Here is a 17,556-nt window from a genome sequence, read left to right as displayed (position 1 = left end):
TCCTCACTGTGTCCCAGTACACCATGTTCCTTCTCACCTCCACAGGGTAGTAGCTGCCTCAGCCACACGCTCTTTGCCAGCTGGTGCATCCATTCCCCCAACTGCTTCAGGTGTTGGTTAATTGTTCAGTCACCCACTTCTCTGCAGGATTGTCCATGGCCAGATGGAGCCTCCAAGAGCCAGAGATGCCTGGAAGATTAGACCATGCAGGGCTGAAGCAAGGTTATTAAATCTTGCCTCAAATTGAGACAACCCTGAGACGGCATTCATGCTCCAGAGCTCCCCAGATAAAGCTGAGGCCAAATCTTGCCGAGTTCCTTTCCCTGTCCTCTTCTTAGGAAAGGCTTTTAAATGCATAAAATAAAACAAATAGTATTATAAAGGAAACTCATTATATTGACATATAATACTAATAAGTAACCTTGTAACGTAGTACTATGTGTGCTGCTTTGTTAATGCATTAAATAACAAAATCTAGCATTGGGTCAAACAATATCAAAGTGGGGATGAGAGTAAATGACATTTCAGGATATCTGCCTAAACTGAAATGTGGTATGAAATATTATTTCTATTGTGACAAAGTCAAGGGTACTACAGGTAGCACTGTAATTTCATTCTACATTTATAATGAAAGGAAAGGCTAAATTTCAGTTAGAAGTTAGTGAGAATAAAGATACAGCTTTTGAATATTTTCATTCAAATCATGATACTGATTTTGTATTTATGGACACCTGGAAGCTCTGTGGACCCCAAGTTAGGACTCCTGTACTAGAGGATTTGTAGGCCTCGGACACTGACATTCAATCCACTCAGCCTGACACTGAACACTCATATATGCTCCACAACAGTTAGAAGGAACAAAATGGTTTAACCTCCCTCCCCTGCCCAAGAGACTGATTAAAGAACTTCCCCATTCTCAGGCAGTATCAGTGAGAGATGCTTTCATGGGAGCTCAAAGGCCAGGAGAGCTCGCCAAGCTCGCAGGGATAACACAATGGCCTTCAGACAACAATGGTGTCATCTTTTCGGCTTGAGTCAATTAGCCCCCTTTATTAGTTCTGAACGGTGAACATACTGATGAGAGCTACAAACCATTACATCAGTTAGCAGATATTGTTTGTCATCTGTACATAGGTCTGTGCCGAGTTTCAGTATAGAAATAGTGTTGTAGTTACCCTCAAGAAAATTAACATTTTCTGGTATAAAATTAGATTATTACCAAAGAATGGATTAAGGTGGCACATCTCTTTTCATTCCCACTCTAAATTTCCTAAAGTAACAGAAAATATAGTCTTTAAAAAGAATAAATTTCCCACTTTTTCTTCATCAGACCGAGTGATATTTGGAGGAGAAAAATGGTGGACGGCAATAATACTGTGGAAGTTGGGACTAGGGAATCTATGGAAACAAGATGATGATACTCTCTGGTTTTGATTTGTTTCATGGGCTATATGAGTGGAGATGGAGGAGTATGTTATATTAATATTATACATTAATAAATTATATTAACTATAATATTTATAATAGCCTTACAGTTACACAACACTCCTTATTTGTTCAAGACTCTTACAAATTTATTATCTAATCTTTAAATCTAGAAATCTCTCCATTCCACTAATGTAGAGAATACCCTGCCTAAAGGAATGCAGAGACAGAGGCACAAAGCCGGTGCTTGGGTCCCCAAGATTAGAACCACTGCATTCTCTCCCTTGGGCTGGGAGAGTGCCCTGCACCTTTTTGAGTGAATGAGATATACAAATCAGAGAACCTAGCTAGTGGTTCTTAAATTTCAATGTGTTATCATCTGGGGGAGCCCATTAAATATGTATTTTATGGGGCCCCTATCCTGAGATTCAGATTTGGGGTGGGACTTAAGCCTGGGGTGGGACTCTTAAGTCTGCATTTTTAAACAAGTTCCCGTGGTCCAAAACCATACTTCCAGAATACTGGCTTAGGCAAATCCTCCTGTCATTTTGTTTTTAGGCGTGTCACTTATAAACAGCATGTGACTAGAATTTTAGAAACCAGTCTGAAATTCTCCTTTAGTCACACTTACATGCTGGAAGTAAGTTCTGTCTCCATTTATGGTCCTTGCTCAGGGGAGTTCAAGCCTGGGACACTGTCTTAAGAGAAACAAGTGTCCGAGCAAAAAACAAGAGCACACAGGAAAAAACAATGAGGAAACTTGAATAATACTGAGTAACTGGCAGGGCTAGATTGAAGGAGAAACCAGGCACACACCTTCTTCCATTGACTGTGTTCATTAACACCTTTAAAGCCTGCAATATGGTCAGCGAGTACTGGTTGAAAGAAAAACATGTAGACACAGAAACATTAAGATAAATTCCCCAGTTTGTGTCTCAATTGTTATTACACTCAGGTCTTCGTCTGATAAACATGAAATCTCATATTCTCCTTTACTGTTATTTTGAAATTTCAACATAAATTAAATATGGTGACTGTAAAGAAAGCAACAGACAAAATGGTTGTATGTCCCGTGAGCCGCCAGGGTGAATAGAAGAGGTTGAAAGAGAAGGAGGAAGAGCAGTGGGCGCGGGTGTTGGTTGAAAGAAGAGAACCATCCTGCATCCCAGGAAGGACCGGAAGTCAGGGTGCCGGCTGCTCGGCCTCAGCGTCACTTCCCTCGCGACTTCCTGCGGAGAACATGGCGGCTCTCAGCTGTACCCGCTGGTTGACCCGAGTGAGGCCCGGGGGCAGGCCAGGCCGGGCCGGGCCGGGGGCGGGCAGGGGAGCAGCGGGTTTGTACCGGGCTCGCTGTAGTATTTGGGGTCTGGAGATTCCAGACCCGACCTCACAGGCTTGTGTGTCTCCTGCCGCAGGCGCTGGTCACCGCCCCGAACCCCAGGGCATGGAGGAGCCTTTGTACCTCGGCGGTGGCGCACGCCGCCCCGCGGAACCAGGTAAGTAAGCGCAAGCTCGCTGGAGTCTCACCCACCCCCCATTTCCCTTCTCCCCCACCCGTCGCCGGACCCCCAAGACCCCTGCGTCCACCCCAGCTCTAGCTCTAACGGCTCCGGTCACAGGCCGAGGACGTGCCGGTGGAGGGCGCCTTTCCTGTGACCATGCTGCCAGGAGACGGCGTGGGACCTGAGCTGATGCACGCTGTCAAAGAGGTGTTCAAGGCAAGTGGCCTGGGGGAACCAGCCAGCAGGGACGATGGGGTGGGTTGGAAAGGCCTTACTTGATCCTGACCATATAATTTTTTGGACCTGTCCCTGAAGGCTGCCAGTGTCCCAGTGGAGTTCCAGGAGCATTACTTGAGCGAGGTGCAGAATATGGCCTCTGAGGAGAAGTTGGAGCAAGTGCTGAGTTCCATGAAGGAGAATAAGGTGGCCATCATTGGTATGTGTGCCCCCTTGCTACCCTGCCCATGTGTCATTTAAAATTAAATGAACAAATGTTCATTAAACTTCCCTTCACACATACTAACATATTAACTCCCCCAAGCTCCCCCCAGATTCATAGCCATTTGTTCCTTCCGGTTGGGACCACTAGTTGAGAGATCATGTGAGCTGTCTGCCGGAAGGCTCCCAGGGTTTGAAGTCTGTCATGGGGCTACACCAGGTCATCAAGTCTTATTAATTGTGTTTCTAGAATGCCACTTCTAGCCGCCTCTTTTCTGTCTACCCTCTGCTTTCCTACTTGACTATCCTCATTTGATTTTTTGGCTTTCAGTTCTGCCCCCGCAGTCCATCGTCTACATCTCTTCTCTTGGAAAGACCAGCATGACTTTGCTTTAGCATAGGAAAGTAAGTTCTTTCTATGGTGACCCTCAGCTTTTCTGCCTTTGTTTTTACAACACTTGTTCTGTGCTTTGGTCACACTAGGCTATGTTAGTTTTCAAATACATGTACTACTATCTTGACTTACGCTGTTCCTTCTGCCCAGAATGTTCTGATGCTACCTGTCAGAATCCTCCTCACTCACTGTATTAGTTTCCTAGGGCTGCTGTAACCAGTTAACATACACTGGTGGCTTAAAATAACAGAAATTTATTCTTTCAGTTCTGGAGGCCAGAATTTCGAAATTAAGGTGTTGGCAGGGCTCCTTCTGAAAGCTTAGGGGAGAAACTTTCCTTGGCTCTTCCAGCTACTAGTGGTTCCTGGCGGCTCCCGTCATTCCGTGGTGTTTCTTGGCTTGTAGATGCATCACTCCAATCTCTGCCTCTGTCTTCACATGGCTTTCTCCTCTCTGTGCCTGTGTATCTGTTTCTTCTTTTCTTGTATGAGTACTTGGATTTTGGGACTACCCTAATCCAGGTTGATTTCAGCTCAAGATCCTTAATTATATCTGCAAACACTAGTTTCCTAAATAAGATTACATTTACATGTTCTGGGGTTTAGGGCATGGACATATAATTTTAAGGGTCACTGTTCAACCTCCTACACTCACTAAACCTAAGATCTGGCTGAATGTCAGCTGTTCAGACATTTCCTGATATTACCAGAGGGAATTTCCTTTCTGTGTTTTTATGTATGTCATTAATCATGTATTTTATATTATCTGTTTATCCCACTGCATTATTTGCCCCTTAGGAACAGGAGTTGTGTGTGGTGTTTTTGGTTGGTATCTCTAGTACCTTACACATGGTTGATATTCAGTAATTGTTGGTTGAAAAAATGTCACATACATAGACACACAGAAATATCAAGAAAGGTCACAGATCCCCTAGTGTTGTTTCTCAACATATTAGACCCAGGCTCTTTGATACCGTGAAAAGAATCTTCTGTCCTCCTTTTAGCTCATGTTGAGGTTTCAACATAAATTAAATATGGTGACTAAAAATAAAAACAGTAGACAAAACGTCTCTGGTTTTAACTGCATTGTTCTTTGCCCCCTGCCTCCAGAGGAATTTAAGGGTCACTGATTTGGGAGTTGGAGATGGGAGTCTGGGTTGCGTTATGTCACTGAGGGGATTAGACACCGATTTGGGTTTCTTTGGGCTTGGCCTGTGCCTGACATTTCCCTGCCCCTGCAACTTTGTTTATGCAGGAAAGATCCACACTCCGATGGAGTATAAGGGGGAACTAGCCTCCTACGATATGCGACTGAGGTAGGTGGTGAGGGTCTTGGGTCAGAGGGGTACGGGGGCACCAGGCACAGTTCCGATGGCTCTGCTCCACCCCTAGGCGTAAGTTGGACTTGTTTGCCAATGTAGTCCATGTGAAGTCACTTCCTGGGTACATGACTCGACACAACAATCTAGATCTGGTGATCATTCGAGAACAGACAGAAGGGGAGTACAGCTCTCTGGAACATGAGGTGAGGCCCTAGAAATTGAGGAGGGCAAGGGTGAAGGTGGGAGAGAGACATAGCTCCTTCTTCCCTTCTTTCTAGTGTCACTCAGCTGTTTCTCTTTTCTTACCCAGAGTGCGAGGGGCGTGATTGAGTGCTTGAAGATTGTCACTCGAACCAAATCTCAGCGGATTGCAAAGTTCGCCTTCGACTATGCCACTAAGAAGGGGCGGGACAAGGTCACGGCTGTCCACAAGGCCAATATCATGTGAGGAAAGTGGTTTTGTGGTGTAGGTTCCTGGGAAGGTAGTCCCCTGCACTCTCTTGGCTGAATCTGTTTTCTTTGGTCCATGGGCAGGAAACTTGGGGATGGGTTGTTCCTGCAGTGCTGTGAGGAAGTTGCTGAACTGTATCCCAAAATCAAGTTTGAGACAATGATCATAGACAACTGCTGCATGCAGGTAAGGCCCCGCTCATGTCTGTACTCTCACAGTGCTGAGGGAAGGCAGGGAGTGGAACTGACTTCTCTTCTCCCCGCCCCAGCTGGTGCAGAATCCTTACCAGTTTGATGTGCTGGTGATGCCCAATCTCTATGGAAACATTATTGACAATCTGGCTGCTGGCCTGGTTGGGGGAGCTGGTGTGGTCCCTGGTGAAAGCTACAGTGCAGAGTATGCAGTCTTTGAAATGGTGAGTGAGGTCACCTCCTCTCATAGCCCTCTTGTGGCCTTCTTCTGACCTCAGGGCCCCCGTGTTAATTTTCCCTAAATGTGACCCCCTCCTAAGTGACCCTGGCCTGCTTCTGCCCCCTCCCTCCATGCCTCTTCTCAGTGTGCCTGGCCTGACCTCTCTCTGCCCTAATGCCTTCCCCTGACTCTAACCTCTGCATAACCTGCTCCCAGTGACTCTGGCCTGCCCCTCTCTCCACAGGGCGCCCGGCACCCATTTGCCCAGGCAGTGGGTAGGAATATAGCCAACCCCACAGCCATGCTGCTGTCAGCCTCCAACATGTTACGGCACCTCAAGTAGGTTGTGGGTAGGTTGTGGCGGGCTGGGGGAGGAGGCGGGTGTTGTAAAGGGAGCACAGATGGGGAAATGGGCGCCGACGAGCGGGGTATCTCAGTTTCTTCCTGTCCACATTGACAGTCTAGAATATCACTCCAACATGATTGCAGATGCAGTGAAGAAGGTCATCAAAGTGGGCAAGGTGAGTTTAGAAAGGCTGTGGGGTTCAAGGCCTCGGCTCTGCTCTCTGGGTAACCTGAATTGGGGCCTCCTTTCTCTCTAGGTCCCCAGAACATCTGCTCTCTGATCTTCCCCCACCCCTCTCAGGGCTACTCTTCACCTTTCTCTTGGCTGTCTCATCATGAGCTCCTTTGCCTCTTAGTTGTCATCTGCTATTCCTTCTTTCCTGCTCCATCCATTGGCTCTTTTATGGGCCATCTTAATGCTGAACTTGTAGCTCTCTCTGGGGGGAGAGCATGGGGGATGGACGGGCAGAGGGAGATAGCAGGCAGGATGAGGCTTGGGGGGTGTCAGTCACCTCCACACTGGAAGCCCATCCTCATTTGCATTCCCTGCCTGTTTCTTTCCTCCCACTTGGTCTGTCTCCTTATTTCCTCCAACGCATCCTCATCCTGTCTTTGATCTGCATTTGCCACCTGACTTCGTACTCAGCCTCCCATTCATTCTGTTCAGGCCACAGCATAGCTCTAATAGTGGCTCTGGCCCTCAGATGAGTGGACTTGCCCATGCTCTTCCAACCTGGCCACCTCCTTGCATCTCTGCTGCATTGTCTACTGGCCTTGTCACCCCTTCTTGGACTCCCATTCCATCACACTGCCCTACCCCTTCTTCATGGGCTCTCTTCTCTTCTTCCCCACGGCTGTTGCCGGTGGTGGCTGTAGGTGCGGACAAGAGACATGGGCGGCTACAGCACCACAACCGACTTCATCAAGTCTGTCATCGGCCACCTGCACCCCTATGGGGGCTAGAGCCCTTTATTCCCTCCAACCTCATGAGGACCATACCACCTACACCTCCCTTCAGTACAGTGGACCAGACAAGAGCCCTTAAACCTGTAGACCATAATTATCTTCTGGGCAGAGCCTAGGTTGTCCTGGGGCTGGCTTCCTTAAGGGACTGTTATGTTAGGGGAGGGTTAGGGATGGGCCCAGGCCACAGGATGATGACAATTCTCCCCCACAGGTTCGAACTCCTGACATGGGTGGCTATGCCACCTGCCGAGACTTCACTGAGGCTGTCATTGATGCCCTGTCCCACCCATAGGTCCCACCCACACCCGTGTAAAGGTGTCCAATAAAACACGTTATATCATTACTTTTGTGAATTTGTTTTTATTGTCGGGAATGGGTCGGGATGTGTCACTATGGGTTAGGGTTATACCCCAACAGTGTACTAGTGTCCATTCTAATCTTCCTGGGCCAGCTTTTGGAGCTTTTTCTTTTTCTTGGAGCTGCTGTTCTTGGTGCCAGCAGTCTCTTCAGGTCCACTGCTGAGGGGGTCCTCTTTGGAAGAGAATTTCCTCTTTTTCTTGGGGACACTCCTATTTCCTGCCTCTTCAGGGTCAATGACTGATTCCTCTTTGGGGAAAGATTTCTTTTTCTTGGGAAGACTTCCACTGCCACCTGTTTCCTCAAGATCACTACTAACCACCTCCTCCTTGGAAAAAGATTTTTTTTTCTTGGGTTTGGGTAAAGAGACAGGTGGGTCTTCCATTCCATTTTCCTGAGGAACCTCCTGGAACTTTTGCTTTTTCTTCTTTTTGGGTCTTTCACTTGTCTCCTAGAAGGGAAAATAACATGAAACAGTGTCACTCGTCGTACAAACACTGCCCCCTCCCCATTAAAGTGCCAGCAATTAAGTAGGGCGGAAAGATGTGGAAATGCTGTTCAACTACACAAGGTTTCTGGGATGATTTTTAATTGCGTAAATAAAACTGGAAATCCACCCCAAAGATGACTACCACTTAGAAGGTGAGAACATGTAATTATTTAAACCCATTAAATAACTTACAGAAAAACCCACCATGCTAGTCACAATAGAACTGTCATGCCAGCTTCCAGAGGGGACCCTGAAACACTACTGGGCAAATGGGGCATTAAAATCCCAGGGAGGATCCTAACCTACAGCACATTGGATACCTCCCTGCTCCCATCCTCACTACAAAATGCTACCACCTCTACCTCCGAACACACCGCGGAGAACAAACAGCAGGAATTCACACTACCCCCGTTGAGGACTCCTGGGAGGCAGCCGAGGACAACACACTTGCCCAGGGAACCAGTGCTACAACCAGCTCTCTGGGCTCTCAGCACCTATCTCCTTCCTATAGAATCAAGAGGCAGTTTTAGCTATTTCAGCCTTGACTCTGGACTAAAGACCATGGCTCTGAGGCCACAGATCCTTTGTTCTGCTGTTGAAAACCATACAACCCGGCTCTTCACATAGGGCCAATCTGCCTACTGACCTCACACTCCTCCGGCGTACTACTATTTTCTGAAGATGCGAGGGCAATTGCAGCCAACCGTTTCTTTTCCTTCTTCAAGCGTTTTTTCTCCTGTTTCTCCAGCTTCCTAGTAATCTCGGCAGCCGCTTCCTCAGCCTGGCCAAAGAAAAGTGCTGAAAAGGCTCTGAAGAGCTCTGGCCCTCCAGACCTCCCACCTGGCTTTTTTGGATCAGGCTCATTAAATCAGTTTTTTGCCTCCACCTACAAGGTCAGGCTAAGATAGTTCATCACCTCCAACAGTCAGCTATGGTTCTCCCCCAACCTAGCAAAGCCTGAACTGACCTGAACCATTGCCTCCTTCATGACCTCCAGATTCTTTCGTGGAATATCTCCAGTCTCATAGAAGGACAGCCGTTCCTCAACTTGTTCTCGAAGCTTCTCCCCAAAGACACTTGTGGGCACCTCTGGATGTTATGTGTGTGGGTAAACAAAACCTGTCAGCTCCTAAAGAGACAAACTACTCCCCACCCCGAGTACTTCCTTTACCCTCAGCTTCACTCAGACCCAAAATATCAACACTCACTAGGTGAACTGCTGTTGACGAAAAATGTTACCATCATTGTAGAAGCTACGGTATTCAGCCTCCCCTCCCTCCAAGCCCCTTTCTCACAAATGCCAACTCCTCCACCCATACCAGAAAAGCAATCAATTCGTGAGGCAATACTGCATTTGTTTGCCAGGTATCGGGAGATGCGGCCTTTGTTCTTGGCAGCTGCTCGGCCAATGAAGGTGGAATGGAAAATGAGTCCGTATTTTGGAGTGTTACCCCTTGTCTTCAGGGCCCTGGGAGAAGAATATTCAGTGGACAGTTTAAGATCAGAAATTTCAACCCTATTCGCCAAGGCAGCGCCTCCCCTCCCCTTTGCTCTCAGTCTCCAGAGTGAGCCTCAGGCTGGGCTGGGTCTCTGTCCCATCTCTTGCCAACCCACAGCTCCCAGAGGCAAAGGGAAGGCATCCAATGTCGCTGACCTGGAAACTTGGTCCCTTTGCTGGGCCCTGGGAATCACTCAGACACCAGGACTGGCCATCACCCCCATAGCAGAGGCCTGCATAGGTCAGGAAGCCCTGGTCAGCCATCATTGTGATCCCCAAACAAGCAGTGGGCACCAGAAGTGGCACCTGAGTGTGGGCAGGTGCCCTCACTGGTACCTGAACAGGGCCTTTTCAGCCCCAAGGATCTGCACTGTGGATGCTGGATACTTGGCCAGGTTGGTGAGGCTGCCAGCATGAGCAATGAGACGTGCGCCTACCTAGAGAAGGATTCAAGGAATCAGTCACAGAAGCTGGAATGGCCAACCTGCCAACTGCACAATCCTGCTTCACCTCCCCCTGACCCCCCTTCAAGGGCAACCGTGGAAGACATGGCAGGTCAGGAAATACAGCAGTACAGATATACATGGTAACATTGCTCAATCCCGTTTTTTCATTCTCCACGACGCACCGCTTCCCCAATTAGGGCCGACAGGCTGGGGGCTACTTGGCTCATCTTGGATCGCAGGTAAGTGTGCAGGCTCTGGCGGTACTCTGACAAAGACACCACACGACTGGAGAAGCTCTCGATGTTTATCAAGTCGATGGCTGATATGTCCATGCCTGAAGGACACCAAATGTGAATGCAGGAGCCAGATATTCAGAGCCCTGTATCTTACTTTGGCCGCCAGGCTTTGGTACTGACCCATGGAGGACCGCGAGGCATCCAGAATAGCTTTAGCTTTGGCCCCATCCATCGTCAGCTCTTCCAGCTTCTCCAACTTTTCTTCATTCAACTCTTTTCGGTTCCCAATGAACTGAGCAACGCGGCAGTAGGTAGCGTTGTCACTGATGATCTTCACCAGCTCGGGAAAGTGATATCCATACCACTCCCTGCAAAGAGCCCAATCTCTCCCTCACCCAGCTGCCATGTCTCAAATAAATAAAGCCACAGCCTCAGTTGTTTTCACAACTACTCTTTGCCGGGAGGAAGTGGGAACAAGTCAGATCCCAAACCTCCTCAACTCCATGTCTCCCCATTCACAATACAGACCAGGTAAAGGGCCTGGGCTGAGGTGTATATGAGGTGGGTTTATTCTGCCTCCTCTTTCTGTACAGTCAGTGTAAAAACACAGCCTGTGGTAAGCACCGGGAGGCCCAGCCCCACCCCACAGTTCTACCCATAGGAGCCAGTCCTCATCTCACGATTCAAAACTAGCTAAACCACAGGCCACAGCCCCGTTCTCAAGGGTTGCCCCGTACTTTACCTGACACGCATGGAGAAGGTGTTGATGTCCTTATCTAGCTGGTCCAGGAGGCTAATGGACTGGATAATCATATTGTCCACCCGGTTCACATTAAACTTAACTTTGGCACGAGAATAGCTGTGTCCCAGCCCCAGCTGGGCTTTACAAGCAGACAGATCGGTCAGCCCCTTCACCAGGTTGTGGAAGTGCAGACGAACTCCTGGAGGAGGGCAAGACTATGAGCAACGAAGGGCTCTGAGCTAGCTCCTGCACCCATGCGCACCAGCCAAGCAGGAGGACTTACCAGAAGCAACTTTAAGCTCCCTAATATGTTTCCGGAACCCCCTCAAAGATGTCAAGAATGGCATGAATGTTAACAGATAATTGTCTCACCTCGAAGGATTTCGGCTATCACGCCTCCAGTCTGGCAGTTGTACCCTAACTCTTCTTGTATAGCAGCACCAATCTTGGGGTCCCCAACCCCCAAGAGTACTTTCTTCTTTTTGGATGGCAAGTGAGTCTCCAAGAGCAGGCGGAGGTCCTCATGAACAACACCTCAGGGCAAAAAACAGAGCTCCCACTAACAGATTGAAGGATGCTTAAACCATAAAAGGGATCCCGTGTCCTCAACTGCTGATTAAGTGACAGACTGTTCTTACATTGGTCCAGCAGAGCATGCTGGGAAGGCATGCCTAGACCCCTCCCCTTCAGGCTTTGCTCAGAGACATGGAGACATCAGTGATTGCACTCAGGGGATTGACAGACTCAAGTCATCACTGCAAAGCGTGAATGGGTCACGGGAAGAACAGGACTCAGGTCCAATAGTACAAGGTGAAACGCATAACTGAAAGCTCAAAGCACACCCCTGAGCACCATCAACTACTAAAGTATTTAGCTCCAGATTTGCCTTCTGGGACCAAACCTTTTTCTTGGCTTTCATGTATGAAAAATGCTCTTTCCAATCAATTAAACCAAATAGTAGAGAACCACTTGTAAAGGTTTAGCACTGAACCAGTACCACCCCCCCCCCCCCCCCCCCCCCCCCGCCATTGCATTTGAGAATCATTTATCACTAGAGTTCACAGGGTAAGACTGCATGCTGGATTGTGTGCTTTAAATATAACATTCAGACCAGGAGCTCTGAAAGACTATTTTAAATCACATCCTGTACACATCAAATACCATCCAAAACATAATCAGATTTAGAATAAATTAGCCGAATAAAGGCAAATACTATCATCAACTCCCTAGGAGAAGAACTATACAGTAGGAGGAACTATATCTCTGCTTAAATCTCTGCAATACTTGGAGGTGGCCGACTCACCTTCAGACACAGCGTTGGCATTTTCCAAGGCAATCTGGGACGAGGCAAAGGGACTAAAGGCCACGAGACGAACGAGGTTGTGGAACTTGCCTAAGTTGAGCACGCACTCCTCCACCTGGGGGTAGAAAAAGGATGGGAGGTTCCTTCCCGCGCTGTCGCCTCTAGGGCGCAGTAAAGCAACGGTTCTCAGCCCTGGACGTATATAAGAACCAACTGAACACTTGAAGAATGAACCGATCGATTATTTGGCCCTAAATCCCGGTTCTTCTTCTTGGATACTGAGTGGAGGGCCGGACGCTTACTTCTAAATGGTCCTAACGCGATTCTAGTCTCGAATGCAGGTAAGGAACCCCTGCTCTGGAGCTTTCAGGCTCAGCGCACCCACAACGCGAGCGGCCGGCCACGTGGGAGCGCGCAGTGCATGCTGGGGACCGTGTGGCCCGCAAGCCCACCGCTTCCACCCACCTGCGGCAGCAGCAGGCTGATCTCCTCCACCTCCTTCAGCGCCAGCAGCGCGTAGCCAACCGCGTGCTCGAACAGCACGTGCAGCAGCACCTGGAACGGGAGTCAGGGCGCCAGCGTCAGCGTCAGCGCGGTCCCCGCGTTCATCTGGCCCCGCTCCCAGGGCAGGCTCCGGCCCTGGCTCTGGTCCGAACCCAGGCCCAAACCGCGGCCTTCTCCTCTCCCGCACCCCACAACCACTCCTCACCATGGCGCCCGCTCCTGGCCCGGCTCGCAATGCGGCGAGTGGGCTCTGGCGCGCAGAACCAGGCTCCGGAGGCCACGCCCCCGCGCCGCCGGCCAATCAGAGGCTGGGGACGATACCTTTCCGGCTGTTCGGAGGGGTCCGCGGGATGGTATCGCCTTAGCTTGGATGGCAGTGGAGGTGGCGCGAGCGCGGGCAGGGTGGCCTTTTCCGGCCTCAGCAGCGGCGCGAACTGACGCAGTTGCCGCGGACGCGCGGGCCGGGGCCGGGCCCTGCAGGCCGCAAGACTGGACGGTTTGGAAAAACGCTTTTCTGGATGATAGTGCAGGCCCTAATTTTTTTCATGATATAAATTCCGGGCCGCAAGGCTAAGGTGACATCGGTCTGGAGGCCCCGCGCTAGTCGCGGCCTCCGTTCCCAGATAAACTTGCCGAGCCCGCTTTCCGCGGCGCCGGTGACCTCAGGCTCCAGACCCCCCCGGCTCCCCGCATCCCCCAAAACCCCTTTCTTCCCGCCACTTGGGGACAACCCTCCCAGAGCCCCATGGCCGCGCGCCTTTTCCTCCTCTTGGGGGACGGAAGCGGGACCTGGGGTGCGCTGACGCAGTCACTCCTCGTGGCTGATTTTGTGTTTTTAAGTTGTATGTTATGTATTATTTTTTAAAAATGATGGTGGCAGGCGATAAAATAGAAAAGAAAGACGATTCCACGTCTTCTAGGTCAGTTTCTCCTTCCTCTTGAATAGAACCCAGCTCCTTTGCCGGGACCATGTGTTGCTCATCCTGTTGAAGGGCCCTTAAATCTGAACACCCGGTTCTCTCCGAGTGAACTGGAGCTGCTGCCTTGTGCACGAGGGTGGCTTTTGGAAACGCAGGCGACTTTCGAAATTACCTTTGCTTTAATAATTAATATTGAAACCTGGTTATCCTAAAGTAGTATGTATGCTGGTAAATTTAAAACAATCTTTAAGGGGATTTTTATAACTTAAATTCCTATAACTAAAGTACACTTACAAATGTAATATATTCTTTCTTTTTAAGCAAGTCAGTTACTTGACAAAAATCCGAGTACTGAGCTCACTCTTAAAACCCAACATATTAAACTTAAAAATATGTTGGTAAATCTTAAAATCTCATAATCTCAATATTGCTTGCAAACATGGTTAAATTCTGTTATATATATATCCACTTACAATTATGAGTCTGAATCAGTTCATTTCACATTTAAAAATGGAATTGCAAAAATAATCTGTAATGTTAAATTCTCTTAAACATTATAAATACCAAATTAAATAGTTGGCTCCTCAAATATATGGTGATGGAAGGAGAACTGACTCTGGGTGGTGAACACACAATGGGATTTATAGATACTGTCATACAGAATTGTACACCTGAAATCTACATAACTTTACTAACAATTACCCCAATAAACTTGAATTAAAAAAAAAAATAGGTGGTTCCAAAATGTGATGGAGAATATTAATGCTATGCCTTTGATTTACTTCATTATTTCTATACTTAATCCTAAATATTCCCGGAGTTACCAGTGCGTATCTACTAAGGTAGGAGTTTTCAAAGAAGTCAGAGTCCTTTAGGGGATTGCAGAATTAATTTAGACATTCTTGGCCAGCATTAAAAAAAAACACAGGATGAATGAGAATAGGAAATAATAGTACGTCACATAGAGTAAGGGTATTGATTTGTAAAAGTTTTGTCTCGGGTAAACATACACATACACATATGTATATAAATATACACATAGTATGTGCATGTAGAAACATGTACACACACATATATACATGTATATACATATATATATGTATATATACATAATGAAACACATTTCTGTGGATTAAATACAAAAAGCCGGAGGAGTCACTGAGCTGAAAGCTAACCAAGTCATATTTTAGATAAATGAGCATCTGAGTCTAAGCATAAGAACCAGGAGGGCTGATGTCCAAGGGGCGAAGATGGATGTCTCAGCTCAAGCAGAGATAGAACCAATCTGCCCTCCCTTCTTCACCTTTTGTTCTGTTCTGGCACTCAAAGTATTGGATGATGCCCACTCACATTTGGGCAGGCCAGCTGTTTTACTCAGTTCACCAATTTAAATACCTATTGCATGCCAGTTATCTTTCTAGGTGTAGGGATACAGTAGTAAACCAACAAGTCACTGCCATCATGGAGAGTACATTCTGTGGGGAGATGGAAAATCAAGTAAATATGTCATGTATCAGGTATTGATAAGTGTTAAGGAATCTTGCATTGTTTCACAGAGGTCCTCAGTGAAGAGGTGACATTTGAGCAGAGATCTTAAGCAAGGGAGTAAGCAATGCGGAGATCTAGGGAAATAATAAAGACAATGGTAATACTAACTCTTGACCTCTGACTTCAGAGATTTTGTAATCCAGGGAGACGGAACATAACCAAGTGCTGAAATGTAGTAGTATGGGAGGCTGACTGGAAGACACTTTGGGGGGAGCCTGGGCTCCTGAGGAAGACTTCAGGGCCAGAAGGGGTTTTACCCTGTTTCCCCAAAAATAAGACCTAGCCGGACAATCAGCTCTAATGTATCTTTTGGAGCAAAAATTAATACAAGACTGAGTTTTATATTTATATTATATTAGTGTTATATTAAAGACCCAGTCTTATTTTACTATAAGACTTATTTTACTATAAGACTGGGTCTTAAATTAATTTTTGCTCTAAAAGATGTATTATAGCTGATTGTCTGGCTAGGTCTTATTTTCAGGGAAACAACGGTAGGTATTTATGGAAGAGTGTGTAGGTCATTAAGATTGATGGAGGAAGGAGAGTGGAAGCAAAAACCAGAAATAACCTGCTAGAGGTGTAAGGTTCATCCTGGTCAGTAGTTGGACAAAGAACATGAAGGATCTAACATGTAAGACGCAGAACATAGGAAGCCTTGAATGAAGGCCAGGATGAGTGACTTGGGTCTGATGAGAGTCTTATTTTCCATCAAGCATTGGTTGATTAGAGATTAGTTTGGAGGTGATGTACAAGACAGATTTCCCAAAAAGTTCCAGCTGAGAAAATGACCTGCACGTGCAGCAGAGCTGAGGGGGAGCTGTGGGTTTCCCAGGCCTGTTCCAGACTCAAACTTTAAAGCCATGTGGCACCTGGGGCCTTTTCTTTCTCGGTAGATAGGACTATTCACCTATTGGGAAGGATCATACAGACACGGTAGCATCTATTCCTCTTTTATTTAGCCCCGTCTATGGCTCACTGTGTTATTTTGGTGTAAATTAACTCAGAATTTTTACTCTGAGCAATGGGCAACGCTAATGGAGACCTATAGAAACGGAATGTGCTACAGTCATGTGCCACATAAGGACAAACCTTATATATGATATGATGTGGTATACCAGATAGCGTAGGCTATACCATCTAGTTTGTGTAAGTGCACTCTCTGATGTTTGCACAATGATCAAATTGCCTAAAATTGCTTAATGACGCATTTCTCAGAACATATCCCCATCTTTAAACTGAGTATGATTGTGTTTAAACGCCAGTACTGGGCAGAGTTTCAGGAAAGGAAATTGCATGAAATAACCACAAGATGGCGGCACTTCATCCTCATTTTGCAAATGAGAAAACCGATCAAATTTGAAAGGCTCCTAGCAATTCCTCAGCCCTTTTCTCAAATGTGGAAAGAAACCCTGCAACAGTCTTTGGTAATGAGTTATACATATAGGCAACATTTCTTTCCATAGACACACAAGAATGAAAAGCATCCGAGGAATACCATCTAGGCCAGCGTTCCTTGTCTTTTTGGTTGCAGCTAACCACAGTCATGTTTTGGTTATGACTCTGAAGCCCAGAGTTGATTAGGATTATAGTGTAAAAGTTTTGTTTAGTTGATGCTGTTTGTGTTCATAACCGGAGGCTGAGGATGTTTGATCTTATCCATGCCTGTGATAATGTCTGTTATTTACCGATCACTTAGCATAATGCTTGGTTGGCACTTTGGGTGGGGCTCTATAGAGCATATCTGAAGTGACTTGACTAAATTAAGAATCACCAGTGTAGTGAATGCTGTTGGTACCCTGCCCAGGTCCCCTTACTGGCTGGTGCATCACTCTCAAGTTTCTGTGAGTGTACAAGTCATGGGGAGATCAGGGGTCCCCCTTGATCTTCACCGAAAGTGTGTTCCTGCTTATGTGAGTCTGTATGAAATGGAGCTCTTTATTAACACTGAGCATGTAGATTATCAGAAATGAAAGGATCCACCTGCAAAAATAGCTTCCGAAAGATAAAATTCAGTGTCTGTTTTATTTCCCCACAGTAAGGAGTATACAAACAAACTAGGGTAATATTAGTAAGACACCAGTTGTAATTCTCCGGATAAATTGTTAAATAGACTCCCTAGTTTAAATCATTCTTGGGTGACCTGAGGAAATAAAGAGAAAGGGTGAGGGGAGGAAGGAAAGTAAGAAGGAAGGAAAGAAGGAAGGAATGAAGGAAGGAATGAAGGTAGGAAGGAAGGAAAGCAGGAAGGAAGGAATG

The 17,556-nt window shown here is 47.1% G+C and overlaps 2 protein-coding genes and 5 non-coding genes across 9 annotated transcripts; 1 reads left to right on the top strand and 6 right to left on the bottom strand.

Annotated features, from left to right (window-relative positions):
* Positions 1 to 2,565: 2,565 nt before the first annotated feature.
* On the top strand, positions 2,566 to 7,596 carry IDH3B (isocitrate dehydrogenase (NAD(+)) 3 non-catalytic subunit beta). Of its 3 annotated transcripts, none has more exons than XM_033094817.1 (12): positions 2,566 to 2,701; positions 2,841 to 2,921; positions 3,045 to 3,143; positions 3,243 to 3,363; positions 5,014 to 5,074; positions 5,151 to 5,283; positions 5,391 to 5,524; positions 5,615 to 5,717; positions 5,800 to 5,946; positions 6,187 to 6,281; positions 6,403 to 6,463; positions 7,465 to 7,596. In XM_033094817.1, the coding sequence occupies exons 1-12, from the start codon at positions 2,666 to 2,668 to the stop codon at positions 7,543 to 7,545; spliced, it is 1,152 nt and encodes a 383-aa protein (XP_032950708.1). In that variant the 5' UTR covers positions 2,566 to 2,665; the 3' UTR covers positions 7,546 to 7,596. The 3 variants fall into 3 exon arrangements, with proteins under 3 accessions (XP_032950708.1, XP_032950707.1, XP_032950709.1); XM_033094816.1 differs by having other exon boundaries at positions 7,164 to 7,596; XM_033094818.1 differs by lacking the exon at positions 7,465 to 7,596 and adding an exon at positions 6,644 to 6,733.
* Positions 7,591 to 13,145, bottom strand: NOP56 (NOP56 ribonucleoprotein). Its single transcript, XM_033094815.1, has 12 exons — positions 13,035 to 13,145; positions 12,791 to 12,880; positions 12,326 to 12,440; positions 11,395 to 11,556; positions 11,023 to 11,221; positions 10,461 to 10,648; positions 10,227 to 10,378; positions 9,935 to 10,035; positions 9,420 to 9,568; positions 9,068 to 9,189; positions 8,747 to 8,881; positions 7,591 to 8,061 (listed from the first exon to the last, which is right to left on the bottom strand). Exons 1-12 carry the CDS (start codon positions 13,035 to 13,037, stop codon positions 7,687 to 7,689), a joined length of 1,791 nt encoding a protein of 596 aa, XP_032950706.1. The 5' UTR covers positions 13,038 to 13,145; the 3' UTR covers positions 7,591 to 7,686.
* Positions 8,952 to 9,021, bottom strand: LOC117016371 (small nucleolar RNA SNORD57). The gene has a single exon (XR_004421894.1). It is a non-coding gene; the product is annotated as a small nucleolar RNA SNORD57 (small nucleolar RNA).
* LOC117016372 (small nucleolar RNA SNORD56) lies at positions 9,280 to 9,350 on the bottom strand. Its single transcript, XR_004421895.1, has one exon. It is a non-coding gene; the product is annotated as a small nucleolar RNA SNORD56 (small nucleolar RNA).
* On the bottom strand, positions 9,787 to 9,872 carry LOC117016381 (small nucleolar RNA SNORD86). The gene has a single exon (XR_004421904.1). It is a non-coding gene; the product is annotated as a small nucleolar RNA SNORD86 (small nucleolar RNA).
* LOC117016376 (small nucleolar RNA SNORA51) lies at positions 10,782 to 10,913 on the bottom strand. Its single transcript, XR_004421899.1, has one exon. It is a non-coding gene; the product is annotated as a small nucleolar RNA SNORA51 (small nucleolar RNA).
* LOC117016382 (small nucleolar RNA SNORD110) lies at positions 11,716 to 11,783 on the bottom strand. Its single transcript, XR_004421905.1, has one exon. It is a non-coding gene; the product is annotated as a small nucleolar RNA SNORD110 (small nucleolar RNA).
* Positions 13,146 to 17,556: the final 4,411 nt, after the last annotated feature.

This window comes from Rhinolophus ferrumequinum, chromosome 23 (assembly GCF_004115265.2).
Source record: "Rhinolophus ferrumequinum isolate MPI-CBG mRhiFer1 chromosome 23, mRhiFer1_v1.p, whole genome shotgun sequence".
Classification (NCBI taxonomy): domain Eukaryota; kingdom Metazoa; phylum Chordata; class Mammalia; order Chiroptera; family Rhinolophidae; genus Rhinolophus; species Rhinolophus ferrumequinum.
This window is presented reverse-complemented; position numbering and strand designations above follow the sequence as displayed.